This window comes from Prionailurus viverrinus, chromosome E3 (assembly GCF_022837055.1).
Source record: "Prionailurus viverrinus isolate Anna chromosome E3, UM_Priviv_1.0, whole genome shotgun sequence".
Lineage (NCBI taxonomy): Eukaryota > Metazoa > Chordata > Mammalia > Carnivora > Felidae > Prionailurus > Prionailurus viverrinus.
This window is the reverse complement of record NC_062576.1, coordinates 24,808,581-24,827,011: the sequence shown is the minus strand read 5'-3', so window position 1 is coordinate 24,827,011 and position 18,431 is coordinate 24,808,581. Positions and strand designations below refer to the sequence as shown.

The window sequence follows — 18,431 nt, the reverse complement described above, 5'->3', positions numbered from 1 at the left end:
TTGGACACTTAACTGACTGAGCCACCCAGGCCCCCCTACCTTGAAGCATCTTTAGGGGCACCTGGGTGGCTCAGTCGGTTGAGCCTCCGACTTCGGCTCAGGTCATGATCTCGCAGTCCGTGAGTTCGAGCCCTGCGTCAGGCTCTGTGCTGACAGCTCAGAGCCTGGAGCCTGTTTCGGATTCTGTGTCTCCCTCTCTCTCTGACCCTCCCCCGTTCATGCTGTCTCTCCCTGTCTCAAAAATAAATAAACGTTAAAAAAATAAAATTAAAAAAAAAAGAAGCATCTTTAGCAGGATAAGTGTACTCTTAATCCCCTTCACCTGTTTCACTCATACCCTCCACCAATCTCCCCTCTGACAACCACCAGTTTGTTCTCTATAGTTAAGAGTTTCTTGGTCAGCTTCTTCATTTCTTTCTCTCTTTCTTTATTTTGTTTCTTAAATTCCACATATCAGTGAAATCATATGGTATTTGTCTTTTTCTGACTGAGTTATTACAATTAGCATTATACTCTCTAGCTTCATTCATATTTTTACAAATGGCAAGATTCATTTCTTTTTTATAGCTGAGTAATATATATATATATATATATATATAAAACTTCTTTATCCATTTATCCATATAGATGTACATATATAAAAGTTATATGTATATACACATGTATAAATATTATATATATGTGTGTTCATACATATATAAAAGCTTTATATATAAATATATATGTTTTATATAAACATATATAAAACTTCTTTATCCATTCCTCAGTTAATCTCTCCATATTTTGGCTATTGTAAATAATGCTACAATAAATGTAGCTGTGTATGTATCCCTTTGAATCAGTGTTTTTGTATTCTTTGGGCAAATACTCAGTAGTGCAATTGTTGGATCATAGGGTAGTTCTATTGGTAACATTTTCAGGAACCGCCATACTGCTTTCCACAATGGCTGCACCACTGTGCATTCCAACCAAGAGTACACAAGAGTTTCTTTTTATCCACATGCTTGCCAACAGCTGTTGTTTCTTGTGCTGTTGATTTTAGTCAGGTGTTACTCTTGTTGGGAATCTCTTATAAGTGACAAATGTTTTTCTCCTGGTGATTTCAAGATTGTCTCCTTGCCTTTGGCATTCAGCAATTTTTCTGTGTACAGATATATTTGTATTTATTGTAGTTGGTATTCACTAAGCGGTGGATGTATATAATGTTTTCCATGAAATTTGGGGAGTTTCAGCCATTTCTTTAAATATTTTTCTTACTTCTCTCTTTTCCATTTGACATTCCCATTATGCATATATTGATGCACTAAATTGTATCCCACATTTCTCTGAGGCTTTGTTTATTTTTCTTGATTGGTTTTTTCTCCATCTTCAGGTGCCTCTTTGTGTCTATCTACAAGTTTTCTAATTCATTTTTCTACCAGTTCAAATTTGCTATTGAGCCCTTCTAGTGAGTTTTTCATTTTAGTTATTATAATTTTCAACTCCAGAACTTCCACTTGATTCTTTTTTTTAATTTCTATCTTGTTATCATTAATCTTGATTTGAAAAAAACATTGTCATAATACTTCCCTTTACTTCTTCAAGCATGGTTTCCTTTCCTTTGAAAATATTTATAATGGCTACTTTGAAAGTCTTTAAAAGTCTTTGTCTGTTAAATCTTGCATCTGGTCATTTTCATTTTCATAGGCAGTTCCTATTGCTTGCTCTTTTTCCTGTGTATGGAACACAGTTTCCTGTTTCTTTTATCTCATAATTTTTGCTGAACTCTGGATATTTTATTTATTTGTTTACTTATTTATTTTAGAAAGAGGTCTTTTTTATTTTAGATAAAGAGAGAGAGTGGGGAGAATGAAGAGGGAGAGAGACAGAGACAGAGAGAGAGAGAGAGAGAGAGAGAGAATCTTAAACAGCTCCACACTCAGCATGCAGCCTGATGTGGGACTCAATCCCACAACCCTGGGATCATGACGTGAGCTGAAATTATGAGTCAGACCCTCAACCAACTCAGCCACCCAGGCACCCCTGAATATTTTAAATGTGTATTGGTTCTCTAGGTATTGTTCTTTCCTAGGGAACTTTTGTCATTTGCTAGTTTGTTTAAGTGACTGGCTGGGATGTTTTTGTGAAGTCTATTTTCCTTGTAGTGTGCAGCATCTGATATTATTCCTCAGAGGATGCAGACCTGGGCATAGGGGCAGTAACCCTGGAATGACTGTAGTTTTAAGGTCTCTCTTTGTCTCTTTCCATATCCACACCCAACTGTTAAGCTCCACTAATTGCTGGCTGATTTTTTATTTCAACAATGTGTTCTCCTAACACATAAATTGCTCTATTGATACATCCATTAAATTTGAGCTTCTTTGCAGAAATAGCTTGAGGTCAGTATTCAAGACTTGTTTCACCCAAGAGGGCTTTTCATGGCTGTCTCTTTCCCTGTTTCTTTCTAGTAGAGTAGCTAGCCTATGGTTAATTTATATATCTAATGAAGCTACCAGTCATTTCTTAATTGCTTTACACAAAACCACCATTGTTTTGAGAGTATCTTTAGGCTTGAACTTCTCTATCCTGTTTTGAATGAAGGCAATTCTGTGGGGGAGAATATATGAGCTCTCTGTTTTACAACCTAACTCTATCCCTGGGTAAAATTTCTGAGCCATGGCTCCAAAGTTAAAGACAGAGACAGTGGTATGCTTCTTTCTCTTGAGTGAGATCACTGTTTCAGGAGCTGGGTACTCAGTAGGGAACAGTGGTCTCTGGTCTTGTTGGCTTACCTCTCCCAGCATGAAGCCTCTGCCCTAAGAATGAACTAGAGTCCACATTACACCCAACGTAGAGGATCCTCCACTCCCTGTGTAGAGAATAGGTGGGAGAAGGGAACCCCAAATTCCCATTTACACTCACCCGGAACATAGCCTCTGCAAAATGAGAAATGCTGATATCCTGTGTCTCCCAGAATTTACTTGGCCTTCAATTGTAAAGGTGAGGGAAGGGGAGGCTTTGTTTTCATAGCTGCACCTGCCTGAAGTGAAGTTCTTTTCTGAGCAATAGGAAGGGAGGGAGAGAGTGGGTTATGATCCAATGCCACAGGATTTCCCTGTTCTTACCAAGTTTAGTAGATTTATTGAATAAATTTTTCTTAATTTGCTATATGCCCTTAGGATCATTTCCAGAACCTTTAAATGACTATTATTTAGATAATTTTCACCAGTTTCACTAGGGCACATGTCCACATATCTCCTCAAATTGACATTCTGTTAGTTGTAAAATATTTCAGGGTGAAGTCCTACTGATTTTTTCCTTTCCCTCATAGAGAAAGAGTTATTCTTCTTTAGGCTTTCACTGTTGAACATGCTGTACTTGTAATAAATCACACTTGATTGATCTCAGTTGTGGCTGCATTTTTTCCTGAGGTGTCCAGTTCTGGAAAAAACAACATGCTATGTAATCCTAATTTTTTAAAGTTGTGTAAATAAAAATGAATATGTTCTGAATTGATTGGACAAAACAGTCTATAAAATTATGCCAAATTTCTGTTCTACCATCTTGATATCAGTTTCCTAAAGCTACTTGGTCTAGTCAAGAATAATAAAGAGCAATGTTATCTTGTAATATTTATCCTGCAAATATAGGTCATAGGGTCCAGGCATTTCTTAGGAGAAGTCTAGTTAAGCCTTGCTGATTTTCTTGCTTCTATTCCTGATTAATTTTGGAAAAAGTTATTCATTATTTAGAATTCATGGCTGTTTTTTAGAATTTCCATCCCTCTTGGGATGATTTCCTTCTTAAAGATCCAAGTTATAAAAATCACTTCTCTGAATGCTTAAAAGAAATTCTGTCTTTTAAAAAAATAGCATATGATTTAATTGACATGTAGAATTAAGAAACAAAACAAGTGAACATAGTGGGGTCGGGGGGAGAGAAAGAGGCAAACCAAGAAACAAACTCTTAACTATAGAGAACAAACCGATGGTTACCAGAGGGGAGGGGAGTGTGGAGATGGGTTAAAAACGTGATGGGGATTTAGGTGTGCACTTGTTGTGATGAGCACCAGATGCTGTATGGAAGTATTGAATCACGATATTGTGTCCCTGAAACTAATATTACGTTGTATGTTAACTAACTGGAATTTAAGTAAAAACTTAAAAAAATAAATTCTCTCTTTTAAAGATTTAAAGTACATATTGTAGCATGTTAATTCACAATATTTCTACTATATGGATGACTTTTCCTTCTCTAATCTCTGCCATCATTCTCCCGACAAACTATTTATTATTCAAAACTCAGTCAACTTGTACACGATGCTGAGGTGATATTCAAAGACTTCATGGAATTACTAAAATAAATCTTTGTTAACATCTTTGAGATTATCCCCAGTTTAGCTTTCATGAAACCACCCACTCTAGACCAGACACCTAAATAGAATTTACTTTTATGATTCTTGTTTTGAAAATATAGGAAAAAGTGTCCAAGGAACTATCTGGAGAATCCGATGATGAAGATGTACAAAATGAAAGACAGAGAATCCTGGGGCAGCCTAGGGAGTTGCTGAATTCTGCAGTACTTATTAAGGAACTCACAAAGGTAACATCATTCACTGGCCAATATATGCTGGCTTCATTTATCCCTAAGAACATGTCATTGGTGTCTGGGACACACTGTGGTTTGTCAGAATCTATGAGTATTTTTCTCAGTGTAATAGAAAAGTTCTTGTAAAACTGTCTGAAGTAGTGGTCCATAGAGATCTGATAAATTTATTATATTTGATTTTCAAATATTCTTTACTATATTGTGTTTTCTGGCTTTTTTTTTAGATATATTTTAAGTATCCAGTCATTCTGGCTGTGAAAAATATCTCTGTTACAATCCAAAAGGGAGAGTGCTTTGGATTGCTTGGATTCAATGGAGCTGGAAAAACTACTACCTTCAAAATTTTGACTGGAGAGGAGACTGTTACCTCTGGAGATGTGTTCCTTGAGCAATTTACCATCACTAAAAGGCTCCAAAACGTAAGACATTATTACAGTCTAAGATATAAGAAGTTTGATGACTTGAGGTACAGGTAATGGGCAGATGGTAAAGATAATAGATGGCCATCATGAGAGACATTGATATTGATACTCTTGGCTCAGTAAATTCTGGAGAGAGAAATATATTTTTGAGGATAGGCAACAAGAGCAGAATCTAAGACATGAGTATCTTTTGTGTTCTTTGAAAATGTTAGATTAAAAGGCAAGTTCTATCAATAGTACATCTAATATATGCCAGACAAGGTACTGTAAGGAAGGAAAGACTGGGCAGAAGATGCAGTTCACATATAAGTGCACTTCACTTATAATTGAGGTCTTCATGCACATTAGAGTTCTGGAACAGGATGGCCTTTCCAAGTGGTCCCAAATCAAAGCAAGATAGCTGTCTTTTGTATCTCTGAATCAGCCAGTCATTGGTTTACATGCCACCTGGGAAAGAGTGAATAATCTTGGGGAAAAGCTAAGTGGGGGAAAAATTCAAGAAGAAAATGGTCAAAGGTTTCAAACTTCAGAAAGTCTCAGGCAATGTAAAGCCTGAATAGTGCATATTGGATTTTTTTAAGTTTACTTATTTTGAGAGAGAGAAAGAGAGAGAGAGACAGAGAGACAGAGAGAGGAGATAGAAAATCCTAAGCAGGCTCCATGGTGTCAGCACAGAGCCTGATGCGGGGCTCAAACTCACAAACCGTGAGCTGAAATCAAGAGGCAGACACTTAACTGACTGAGCCACCCAGACACCTGTATATTGGATTTAGCAACTAGAACTTCACTGATGCAGTTAGCAAGAACTATTGTACTATGGTCAGTTGGGCGGTAGTAATGGGAGCCTGAATGGTACATTTCTTTCCTCTTTAGTTCACAGGACATTGTCATTATGACATCAGGAAGATGGGGTTGTGGGAGTCTGCATGCTCTAGGATGAATAGTATTCTAGTAACAGAGGTGAAGCTAAGAATTTGGATTATACTTTGAAGAAAGTTAGTTGTTTTTTTTTTCAGAAATTAGAACACTTTATTATAAATATTTCCAGAATATAAACTGATTTTATATCAAGACTCTTTGAAACTTTTAAAACTATATGTAACCTTAGCTTATTATTATTATAATGTATTTCATTTTCCACTTTGCAGTCTAGAAAATACACTGCAAGTTAGGTCTAACAAAGGAAAAAAACATCAGTCTAAATTGTGTCAAAGAGAAAACTAATGAATATAAAAATATCCCACCCAAAACTAAAACAAACCTAATCAAGAAATAGATTCTGCAAAGCCCGTTAATACTTCAATTTAAAATCAGTGACCTCCCAAGGGAAAAATACTTCTACTATCATAGCAATTTGATGAGTAAAAGCAGTGCCACTCTCATTAAGGAAAATTACGTTATATAGAAGAAAAATGTAGGGATGCTTTCAGGAAATAAGGAAAAGTAATTTCCGTGCTGGAGAGTAACCACATTAAATACTTCCAGTTCACTTGGCCTGTTGTTAGAAATTAAAGTACCTGTTCACATGAAAAAATCGATATGAACATGGACATCATAAAACCAAGCTCCTCAACTATTTTTTCAATTTAACCTCAGGAGAACCAACTCAGGATCTTCAAAATCCAAGGATAGACTGGTCCCAAAGAATTTCTTCCTCTGTCCTCTCTTTACCTTGTTCCTTTTTCTCTTTTCTACGCTTACATTCCTCTTTCTTAGAGGCCACATCTCGGCCTTTTTTCTCCTTTCAATTCTTAAGCTTTTCTGTACTGACCCTGACTGTTTCCATTTGTGTTTCATTTCTTTGGAAGTTCTTGTGTTTGTCTAAATCTATTTCCTCACAACCTTTTTTCCTCCTATGCTTGGGCCGCTCCTCCTCTGCTTTTTCTCTGGCTTCCTCTGGGTGCCTTTTCCCCTGCTGATTTGTATCTGTTTATGACTGGTTTGATGGGCGCTGGCACTGTTTTCTGAGGAGAGACGCTTGTAAACTCCAGATTCCACACTGTATGGGCGACGGTTATACCCTTGCTGACTAAGGTTCAGGGGTCCTGGTTTTTCTGAGAAACAGTCCCTGGTGAACTGGCAGTAGCTCAGAGAGTCTAGTCTTAGCCTGCTGTCATGAGCTGGTAGCCACTGAGGTAACTGGTTTTCCACCTTGGGTGAAATAGAGCATGATGTCGGGTAGGTCCGGACAGTCTCAGATGAGAGTCTGTGATCAAACATTCTATGCCTCGGTCTGTAATCAATCTCTTCTTTGTACCCACAAGTTTCCAAACAGTCCTCTCTCATCTTTCTGAAACAAGTCTTTGGCTCTAAGCCTCTGGCTTTCTGCACTTTGATATAATCTTCAAGTTCATCTTGAAAAGAGTCATATGTCTTCTTTGAATGCTTCATTAGGTTGACAACAAGGGGTTCTCTTTATCAGGCTGGGAACTTGGTGAAGAAATCTGATCATATTCCCCCATTAATTGCTTCAGTTTTCTAGCATGGACTTTCCCCAAATGGTGAGACTGTGCAACAACCAGGAAGCTTCTCTGAGGCAGGGGCGGGTGTCTACAACTACTGTCCCCCTCCCCGCCAACGCCGCTGGCCAGCCGGGGGATAGGCCGGGGTGGAGGTGGCAGAGAGGCAGGGACAGGCGCTGAGAAAGTCAGTTTTGAAGCAAAGAAAGTTCACTTGTGAGAAGTTTGAGAAACATTCACTCAAAGTTGTGGGAATGAAATAGGAGATATTTTATACATTAAATAACTTGACCACATTTACACTTGAAGGGAAGAAATTGAAATAGAGAAAGAAGTGATACATGATAAAAGGAAGTGAGTGGGTTCTTCCAGGTGGTCCTTGGGGTCAGAGATTTCAAAATTCCCAGCAGGCAGTGATGAGGTTCTTAAAAAAATAGAAATGGAAATGTCATATGATCTGGAAATTTCACTACTGAGTATTTACCCAAAGAACACAAAAACACTAATTCAAAAAGATATATGCATGCACCCCTATGTTTATTGCAGAATTATTTACAGTAGTCAAGATACAGAAGTAACCTAAGTGTCCATTGATAGATGAAGGGATAAAGAAGATGTATATACAATGGAATATCACTTAGCCATAAAAAATGTTATCTTGCCATTTGCAACAACATGGATGGACATAGATGGTATTATTCTAAGTGAAATAAGTTATACAGAGAGAGAAAAATACCATGGGATTTTACTTATACGTGGAATCTAAAAAAACAAATGAACAAACAGAAACAGAAACAGACTCCAGATACAGAGAACAAACTGGGGGTTTTCAAGAGGGAAACAGGTAGAAGGATGGACAAAATAAATGAAAGGGATTAAGAGGTACAAACTTCCAGTTATAAAATAAATAAGTCATGAGGATGATAAACATAGCATAGGGGATATAGTCAACAATATTATAATAATATTGTCTAGTGACAGATGGTAACTATACATATGGTGAGCCCTGCATAATGTATAGAACTTAATCACTATGTTGTACACCTAAAACTAATATAATATTGTATGTCAAACATACTTCAATAATAAGATTTAAAGAAAATAAGTAAAAGTGGGGTGCTGAAGTCTCCAACTCATATTTTTCACTTGTTTATTTCTCCCTTCAAATCTATTATTGTTATCTTCATATACTTTAGAGCTCTGATGTTTGGTGCATATATGTGTATAATTGCTATATTTTCATGGTAAATTGATCCTTTTATCAATATATAATACTGTATTTGTTCTTGTAGCAGTTATTGACTTTGTCTATTTTCTCTAATAATAGTATAGCCATTCAGCTGTTTTGGGCACTATTTTCATGAATTTTTTTTTCCTATCCTTTTACTGTCAACCTATTTGTGTCCTTAAACCTAAGTGAGTCTGACTAGATAACATATATTTGGATCATGTTTGTTTTTTTAAATTCATTTTGCCAATCTATGCCTTTTGATTGGGGAATTACATTTAGAGAAATTACTGATAGAGAAAGACTTACTTTTTCCATTTGTTGTTTACCATATCTCTTATTGATGTTTTTTGCCCCTGATTTCCTTCATTAATGCTTTACATTGTGTTTAGTTGATTTTTTTGTAGTTACATGTTTTGATACACTTATTTACTTTTGTGTATATTGTACAGATATTTTCTTTGTGGTTACCATTGGGGTTTCATCTAATATCGTAAAGTTGTAACAATCTATTTTGAATTGATACCAACTGAATTTCAATCACACACAGAACTCTATTTCTGTACACCACTGTTCCCATGTCCACACCTTGTCATTGTTGTAAAAAATTGCATCTTTATAATTTGTATACCATTAAAAATTATTTTATGCATTTGCCTTTTAAATATTGTATAAAATAAATAGTTGAGTCATAAATCAAAAGTATAATAATTCTGGTTTTTATATGTGTCAGAGGACTTTGCTTTACCAGAGATCTTTATCTCTTCATATGGCTTTAATTTACTGTCTAGTGTCCTTTAATGTCCATGTAAAGGATTGTTTTTAGCATTTATTGTAGGGTAGATCCGTTGGTAATGAACCCCCTTATCTTTTATTTATCAGGGAATTTCTTATTTTCTATTTTTGAAGGACACAATTCTTGCTATAGAATTCTTGGTTGATGTTTTTTCTTACTTTAAATATATCATCCCACTACTTTCTAGTCTCGGAAGTTTCTGCTGAGAAGTCTACTGATGTTCATATTGAGAATCCTTTATATATGATAAATTGCTCTTGCTTTCTGCTTTCAAGATTACGTCTTTGTTTTAGTCTTTTGACAGTTTGATTAAAATGTGTCTTATTGTAGGTATCTTAGGGTTTTCCTACTTGAAGTCTGTAAGTGTCTTGAATTTGTAAATCCATATATTTTGTTAAACTTCAGAAGTTTTTTCTAATAACCTTTCCTCCCATTCCTGTCTCTCTTCTCCTGGGAATCCCATGTGTATATGCTGCTGTGTTTGATGATGTAGAATAAGCCCCTTCTTTTTTCTTTCTGCTACCCATACTTAATAATTTCAAGTCTCCTATATTCAAGTTCACTGATTCTTTCTTCTTCCTGATCAAACTCCTCTTGAACACTTGTAGTGAATTTTTAAATTCATTCATTATATTTTTCAGGTCCAGAATTTCTCTTTTTTTAAAATTATTTCTTCCTCTTTGTTGATATTCTCCTTTTGTTCATTTATCATTTTCATAATTTTTCTTTAGTTTCCTTTAGTTCTTTCAGCATATCGAAGACAATTATTTTGAAGTCTTTATCAAGTAAGTCATAGCTGTGCTACTTCTGGAGCAGTTTCTGCCAATTTATTTTATTCTGTTCTTTGGGCCTTATATTCATGTTTATTTGTATGTCTTTTTGAAAATTGGGCTGTTGACAAAGCAGCCACCTCTCCTAGTCTTTGCAGACTGGCTCTGTGCTGAGGCAGTCCTTCACTATTTAGCTGAGTGTGTTCTGAATTTGGATACCAGCTTTAGGTGAAGGCTTATGATAGATTTTCTATGTCTTTTCTGTGCGTGCATCTTGTCTGCTTGTTCATGTGGCTTTTTGTATTCTTCCAGGAGTCTGCAGGTCTATAGTCCTCCTGCAGCTTTCATGAACAGTACCCTCCAGTTTTTTGCCCAAGCAAAACAAACACCAATCTTCAGGCAGTCCCCAGCCAGGTTATATTTACTCGACTCCCTCTCATTTGGGAGAAGTAATAGGGAACTGGGCTGCTGCCTCCTCAGACCAAGACTGTTCTGTAGCAGGGAGGGTTTGGGCAAGGATGAGTAAAAATGCCACCAAATGTCTTACTATTTTGAAGATGGCTTTTTCTTAATTAAATATTCACTTGGTTGCTGTAGGCTTTAACTGTTTTTTCAGAGCTCCTATAAGGATATTTTAGTCCGTTTCTGATTGTTTTTTGAGGTTTCCATGGAAAACAAGGGCTTAGAGCTTCCCAGGTGGACATTTTTCTGATTTACTCTTTTTAGCATTGTTTTGTAATTCTACCCCTAAACTCCTTTACAGTTTTATTTATTTCCTTATAACAACGCCTCCTCCTCCTCCTCCTTTGTCACCTTATTATTATTTGTACATTGTGGGTTTTATTTATACTGTTTATGGGATCTTTTTTTTCTGACATAAGTTGCTAGTATTCAGGAATGCTATTGAATTTTTATATGCTGATATTATTATCCAGAAACCTATATGAACTAATTCTCTAATTAGTTTTCAGTTTATCTACAGATTAGCTTGGCTTTTCTATGTAGGTAGGTTTATAATCTAAAAATAATGAGAGTTTTTCTTCCTTTCCCATTGTCATTCTTCATTTATTGTGCTATTGCATAAAGTGGGACCACCAGTACAATGTTGAATACTGGCAATGATAATAAATATCTTTTTTTTGCCCCTGCCTTTGCATGGAATACTTCTAAATTTCTACTACTATATATTACATTTGGCTACCCTTTGTCAGTTTAAGAAAATTCATTTCTATGTCTAGTTTGCTACAAGCTTTTAGCATTTTTTTTCTTTTTTTATTTAAATCCAAGTTAATTAACACGTAGTGTAATAACGATTTCAAGAATAGAATTTAGTTATTCATCACTTATATATATAATGCCCATTCCCACAAGTGCCCCCCTACTGCCCATTGTCCATTTGGCCTATTTCCACACCCAACACTACACCAGCAACCCTCAGTTCTCTGTATTTAAGTGTCTTACAGCTTGTCTCCCTCTCTGTTTTTATCTTATTTTTGCTTCCCTTCCCCTATGTTCATCTGTTTTGTATCTTAAATTCCACATATGAGTGAAATCGTATGACGTTTGTTTTTCCCTGACTGACTTATTTCGCTTAGCATAATACACTCTAGTTCCATCCACATTGCTACAAATGGCAAGATTTCATTCTTTTTGATTGCCAAGTAATATTCCATTGTATATATACATACCACATCTTCTTTATCCATTCATCAGTCGAAGGGCTCTTTCCATACTTTGCATTTCCACAAACAGTGCAAGAGGGTTTCCCTTCCTCCACACCCCACCATCACCTGTTGTTTCTTGGGTTGTTGGTTTTAGCCATTCTGATAGGTGTGAGGCGATATCGCAATGTAGTTTTGATTTGCATTTCCTTGATGATAAGTGATATTGAGCATCTTTTCATGTGGCTGTTGGAAAGCTGAATGTCTTCTTTGGAGAAATGTCTGTTCATGTCTTATTCCCACTTTTTAATTGGATTATTTCATTTTGGGGGGTTGAGTTGTATACATTCTTTATATATTTTGGATACTAACCCTTTATTGAGTATGTCATTTGAAAATATATTCTCCCATTCAGTAGGTTGTCTTTCAGTTTTGCTGATTGTTTACTTCACTATGCAGAAGCTTCCTATTTTGATGTGGCCCCAATAGTCTATTTTTGCTTTTATTTCCCTTGCCTTGGGAGACATGTCTAGAAAAATGCTTCAGTGGTGAATATCAGAGAAATTACTGCCTATATTCTCTTCTAGGACTTTTATGGTTTCATGTCTCACATTTTGGTCTTTAACCCATTTTGAGTTTTTTTGTGTGTATATGGTGAAAGAAAGTAGTTCAGTTTCGTTATTTTTCATGTAGCTGTCCAGTTTTCCCATCATCAATTGTTGAAGAGACAAGACTGTTTTTATTCCATTACATATTCTTGCCTCTTTTGTTGAAGATTAATTGTCCATATAATCATGGGTTTGTTTCTGGACTTTCTTTCCTGTTCCATTGATCATGTGTCTATTGTTGTGTCAGTACCATACTGTTTTGATTTGTATAGCTTTGTAGTATAACTTGATATCTTGAATTGTAATATCTCCAGCTTCACTTTTTTCATTAATATATTCTTGGGGCGCCTGGGTGGCGCAGTCGGTTAAGCGTCCAACTTCAACCAGGTCACGATCTCGCGGTCCGTGAGTTCGAGCCCCGCGTCGGGCTCTGGGCTGATGGCTCGGAGCCTGGAGTCTGTTTCCGATTCTGTGTCTCCCTCTCTCACTGCCCCTCCCCCATTCATGCTCTGTCTCTCTCTGTCCCAAAAATAAATAAACGTTGAAAAAAAAAATTAAAAAAAAAATAAATATATATATTCTTAATTTTTTTAAAAATTTAAACATAATAAGCACAATCATTTTCTCATCTGATCTGATAATACCAATATTTGAAGTCATTAAAAATATGTTGCTGGTAAGTATTATTTCTACTGATGGCATTCATGGTATCTTTTTCTTTGTTCACTGGGTTATGTTGTATGCAGATCATTTACTTTCAAAAATAATATGGGACAATAATTTTATACCTAGAATAGAAGAAAGGGTTTGTTTTGATTTCTGCAAAGAGACTAGGGCTGCAAATAGTCTGGGATTACTGTAAATTAATTAATAAAATCTCAGAGGAAAAGGGATGAATTTTAATTATTTAGAAATACTGTTTTAAATATTAATTAATTTTTAATTAATTTTAATAAAATAATGTTACATGTGGATCTTGAGAAACTTAACAGAAGACCATGGTGGGGGGGGGGGGGAAGGTACAAACAGAGAGGGAGGGAGGCAAACCATAAGAGACTCTTAAATACAGAGAACTGAGGGTTGATGGGGGTGGGGGAGAGGGGAAAGTGGGTTATGGGCATTGAGGAGGGCACTTGTTGAGATGAGCACTGGGTGTTGTATGGAAAACAATTTGACAATAAATTATATTTTTAAAAAACAATTATAAAAATAAATAAAATAAAATTTTATTATCTTTTCCTCTGAATACCTATTTGCATCTGAATGCAAATCCATAAAAGGATTGGTTAATTGGCAAAGGAACATTCATTGCATTCTGTTTGTGAGAGTGGGATAAGGCTTTGCTTCTGGTTCAGTTTACTGTGAAACAAGATCTAGACATGACTGTGCAGGTTGTGCAATGCAAAAACTTCCATGGTGGCCATGCCCATTAGAGTTTCTTATTAATGAGGGGAGTATTTCATACTCTAAAATTCCAAATTCACTGGGCTCTGAGACTTTATTTCTAACTTTTTCATTGCTAATATCATTAAAACTGAACTAAGGAATCTTTTATTCCAACTTATTACAACAGATCCAGTGGCCATCATTGTGTAGCATTTAGAAAAGAAAAATTCTTGGTAGGACTCTTAGAGACATGGCCTGGAGGACTGTAGTCTTCTGTCTCATCCAGGGACACTCAGTGGGATAGATGACTTGGGTCCTTATTAAGGCAATTCTCTTAATCAGGTGAAATCGAGAGTTGGCTATTGTCCTCAGTCTGAAGCATTGCTGGAATACATGACTGGTCGGGAAATAATGATCATGTATGCCAGGTTATGGGGAATCTCTGAGCCCCAGATTCAGCTGTATGTGAATAGATGGTTGAATTCAATGCAACTGGAACTCCATGCTGACAAGCTTATCATAACCTACAGGTGAGTTATTTCATTATTAGGATCTTTTTGTTGCAGCTGTTATAATGTTGAGATGCCTCCCTATGTCTCTGATGTTTGAAATAAATGTGCACAGCTCTACCCAAGTCCCTCTGTAACAGTATTATCTAATTGTGAAACTATCTCATGAGTTGCTAATATCAGATAATAGCAATTAAGATAAATCAGTGTAGTTCCGTGTCTTTCTTTTGCAGAGATGAAACTAAAATCCTGGTTAAATTTGAACTATAGCCTCTAAATCTCAAAAGAGATGTTTCCTCAATATATTATCTATTATCACAAAGGTATACTATTCGTCCTAGTGTCCAAATAGTTCTTTGTCTCCCAAGAAAGAAGAAATCTAGGCCCTTTGAATTATGGGGGATTCATATACTTGGGAAATCATGGTAGCCTAAGCACAAGTAAATAAATGTCACTGATAATGTGGCTAAAATCAGTTACATAGAAGTCACTCATCTACATTTCAAATGAAAATTATTTGATATATACACCTGTACTGGACCTAACTTATTGAAGTAAAACTAATCAACATTGCGCAATTTCATGTTAAATATTTGTTGACATGTTTGTGCTATTTCCTATAAATAACTACTTTGTATAACCTCCCTTTCTTCTAAATTTTCTTTCCTTCTATGACCATAAAGTGGAGGAACCAAACGTAGGCTGAGTACTGCTATTGCCCTAATGGGAAATACCTCAGTCATTTTGCTAGATGAGCCATCAACTGGCATGGACCCTGGAGCCCGACGCCTGCTCTGGGATGCTGTGACATGGACACGTGAAAGTGGCAAAGCCATCATTATAACTTCCCATAGGTGTGGCTCATTTGGAGGCTTGAACGAGGGTTGGCAAGTACTATACTGACTATAAGCAAGAATTATTTGGGGCTAGGAATATTGACAATAAATTTTAGTGTATGTGAGTTACTCCTTAATCCTAATGAATAGAGTGGCCAAAAATACTCACTGAGTTAAATAATTAAGAGTGGGGAAAGAGCAGGAAGTTTAAGAGATGCTGGTGTTTGAGGATTTGTACTCTACTAATTGTTTGAAAATTTTTCACTTCCCAACTATAATCTTTATGATTACCAAATTCCATTTCACATTGAAAATAGAGTCACAAATCCTGGCTCTGTTTGAACTACAGAATGTCCTCCAAAACCAGAACTTTTTATGGTATCATGTTTTGCTAGAATGGAGGAATGTGACGCCTTCTGTACCAGGCTGGCCATCATGGTGGAGGGAAAGTTCATGTGCCTGGGTAGCCCTCAGCACCTCAAAAGCAAGTTTGGCAACATTTACGTCCTGAAGATCAAGGTCAAGATTGATGCACAAGAGGATAAACTGAATGATTTAAAATTTTTCATCACAATGACATTCCCAGGTAAACTAGGTTAGGCTAACTTTTATAAAGATGTGTTAAATCATGGTTTTATTGTTTCATCATCCATATGTTTTATGTCTTCAGTAAGTGTTTCCTGTGGGATATTGTTATTTATTGACCTTCCATACTGAATTCCTTTTGGGATCCTTCTTTCTATAACTTTAGCATTACGATACATATTTTTTCACACACATATAAAAAGGTTCTCACTAATCTCTTGTATCATTGAAATAAGGCAGTTTTGGATTTGTGCTATCAATATAAATTATACCACTAAAGTCATATTTTCAAGTACAATGCTCATTTTCACATATTACTTTTGCAAAGTCTTAAGGCTTTTTATTCTAACTAAGCATGTATCCCAATCTTTTGATATCTCAGCCAGGATGTGATATAGAAATGCAAACAAGAAACACTAAGTTTTTCTTTTCTCTCAAGATTAGTTCTGCTTCTGCTGCTAAATGCAACAAGCATCTCTCTGCCTATATGGTACAATACCAGAGACAGCAACTATTTCCTTCTGTCCTTTACCTCTCTTTCTTTTTTTTTTTAATGTTTATTTATTTTTTGAGAGAGAAAGACAGAGCATGAATGGGGGAGGGGCAGAGAGAGAGAGGGAGACCACAGAATCTGAAGCAGGCTCCAGGCTCTGAGCTGTCAGCCCAGAACCCGATGCGGGGCTCAAACTCATGAACGATGAGATCATGACCTGAGCTGAAGCTGGACACTTAACTGACTGAGCCATCCAGGTGCCCCTTTACCTCTCTTTCTTAAACATAAAGCAGAGGCATGGAAAAGATTTTAATAATTCTGGTTTTTCATCTTACTCCACTTTGTGAGGGTGAGTAAAATATCAGAGAAGTTCCCACTGTGTGTCAGGCTGAGGAGTTATAAGTTTATCTTTCAGGCAATGGAAAAGAGCATGATTGATTACACAGTAGGAATAAATATCAGAAAATAGATAAGAAGGGTGCCTGGGTGGCTCAGTCGGTTAAGCATCCGACCCTTGATTTCAGCTCAGGTCATGATCTCACAGTTCCTGGATTCAAAGCCTGTGTCAGGCTCCGTGCTGACAGTGTGGAGCCTGCTTAGGATTCTCTCTCTCTCTCTCTCTCTCTCTCTCTCTCTCTCTCTCATTCTGTCTCTCTCCTCCTCTCTCTGCCCCTCCCCCCCCAAATAAATAAGTAAACTTAAAAAAAATAAAATAGATAAGAAATGAATGGAAATGGAGATGTGGAGAATAGATGTATGGGAAAGTAATTACCTCAGTGTTGGCCATAGTGATTATGATGTGCATAGGACACATGCAGATGGATGCGTCCATTAAGAAAGAAGTTTAATACTCACTTAATGCATTCATTCACATATTTTTGAGTACTATTCTATCAAACTTCTATTTCATGTGATAAATTACCATGAGAGAAGATGTGACCAGAAAACCTCACTACTGTGTGCTGTCCTAGCTCTTCTTGAAGGAAGGACACTAAACACTGACCCAAGACCTATTTTCAAGGACGTGGACACAAGAGCTTTAATGGAAATGTGGGTTTGAGGCATTTTCTCAACTGTAAGGTGGTTGTTGCCCTGTTCTTTCTTACATTATGCTAGAGCAAATACCTATTCAAATATGACAGAATCAAAAAGGAATTGACATGGCATCTTTACCTAAATTTTGATTTTTAAAAAGAAGAAATAAATACTGCAAGCAAAAGTCATCTAGAATGTATACTCTAAAGAGGATTTGCCACAATAATGAGATATCTAGGGTAAATGATTCTGCATAATCCTGAGTAAATTTAAATGACCATGTGGTTTTTTGGTTTTTTTTTTTAATTTTTTTTTTCAACGTTTATTTATTTTTTGGGGGACAGAGAGAGACAGAGCATGAACGGGGGAGGGGCAGAGAGAGAGGGAGACACAGAATCGGAAACAGGCTCCAGGCTCCAAGCGGTCAGCCCCGAGCCTGACGTGGGGCTCGAGCTCACGGACCGCGAGATCGTGACCTGGCTGAAGTTGGACGCTTAACCGACTGCGCCACCCAGGCGCCCCGACCATGTGGTTTTTTTAAGGCAAAGATGATTTCTACAGTATGTTAGCTTATATATTCTGAAAAGTGCTCCTGGTGAAATAACCTAGAAATTGGTAAAAATTTAAACAAATACATCTTAAATACAATAATTGTCTTACAAACAAAATTGGGAAAAAATTTTAACAACCAGAAAATAAGAAAAAAGGAGAAAACAAATAAAAGAAACAGTGAGCAGTTAGAAAATGCGAATTGTGGAAGCAAGTGCCATCTTGGCACTGGGATCATTGATGAAGCTCTGGACCCTCGTCAGGGTTGGGAAGCTCATCCAGAGACAGCCACAAGTGGGTTGGTCAGTTATGATGAAGTTTTGGTTCATGGGGTCTGGATCCAATGGCCAAGAAAAACTTCTTGAAGACATCTTTGGTGCAAAAAGGTGATTTCATTAAAGCATGGGGACAGAACCCATGGGCAGAAAGAGCTGCACTGGAGTCCTGATGGGTAACTCATTATACACCCTCAGGTTGGGAGGGAGTCAGGGATAGAGTAAGTCTCTG

General features: G+C 36.7%; 2 protein-coding genes across 5 annotated transcripts in view; one reads left to right on the top strand and one right to left on the bottom strand.

Annotated features, from left to right (window-relative positions):
* The window catches only part of LOC125154203 (phospholipid-transporting ATPase ABCA3-like), a 304,058-nt gene that overhangs the window by 280,079 nt on the left and 5,548 nt on the right, over positions 1-18,431 (top strand). For all 4 annotated transcript variants that reach the window (XM_047838052.1, XM_047838050.1, XM_047838051.1 and 1 more), the window contains 5 exons: positions 4,456-4,581; positions 4,812-5,006; positions 14,260-14,447; positions 15,110-15,280; positions 15,658-15,848. In XM_047838052.1, coding sequence (XP_047694008.1) covers positions 4,456-4,581; positions 4,812-5,006; positions 14,260-14,447; positions 15,110-15,280; positions 15,658-15,848 — 871 coding nt within the window. The remainder of the gene's footprint in view (positions 1-4,455; positions 4,582-4,811; positions 5,007-14,259; positions 14,448-15,109; positions 15,281-15,657; positions 15,849-18,431) is intronic.
* On the bottom strand, positions 6,433-7,595 carry LOC125154206 (lysine-rich coiled-coil protein 1-like). Its single transcript, XM_047838057.1, is given in 2 exon segments — positions 6,433-6,930; positions 6,933-7,595. Coding segments are annotated over 2 exon segments (774 nt in total). The 5' UTR covers positions 7,401-7,595; the 3' UTR covers positions 6,433-6,624.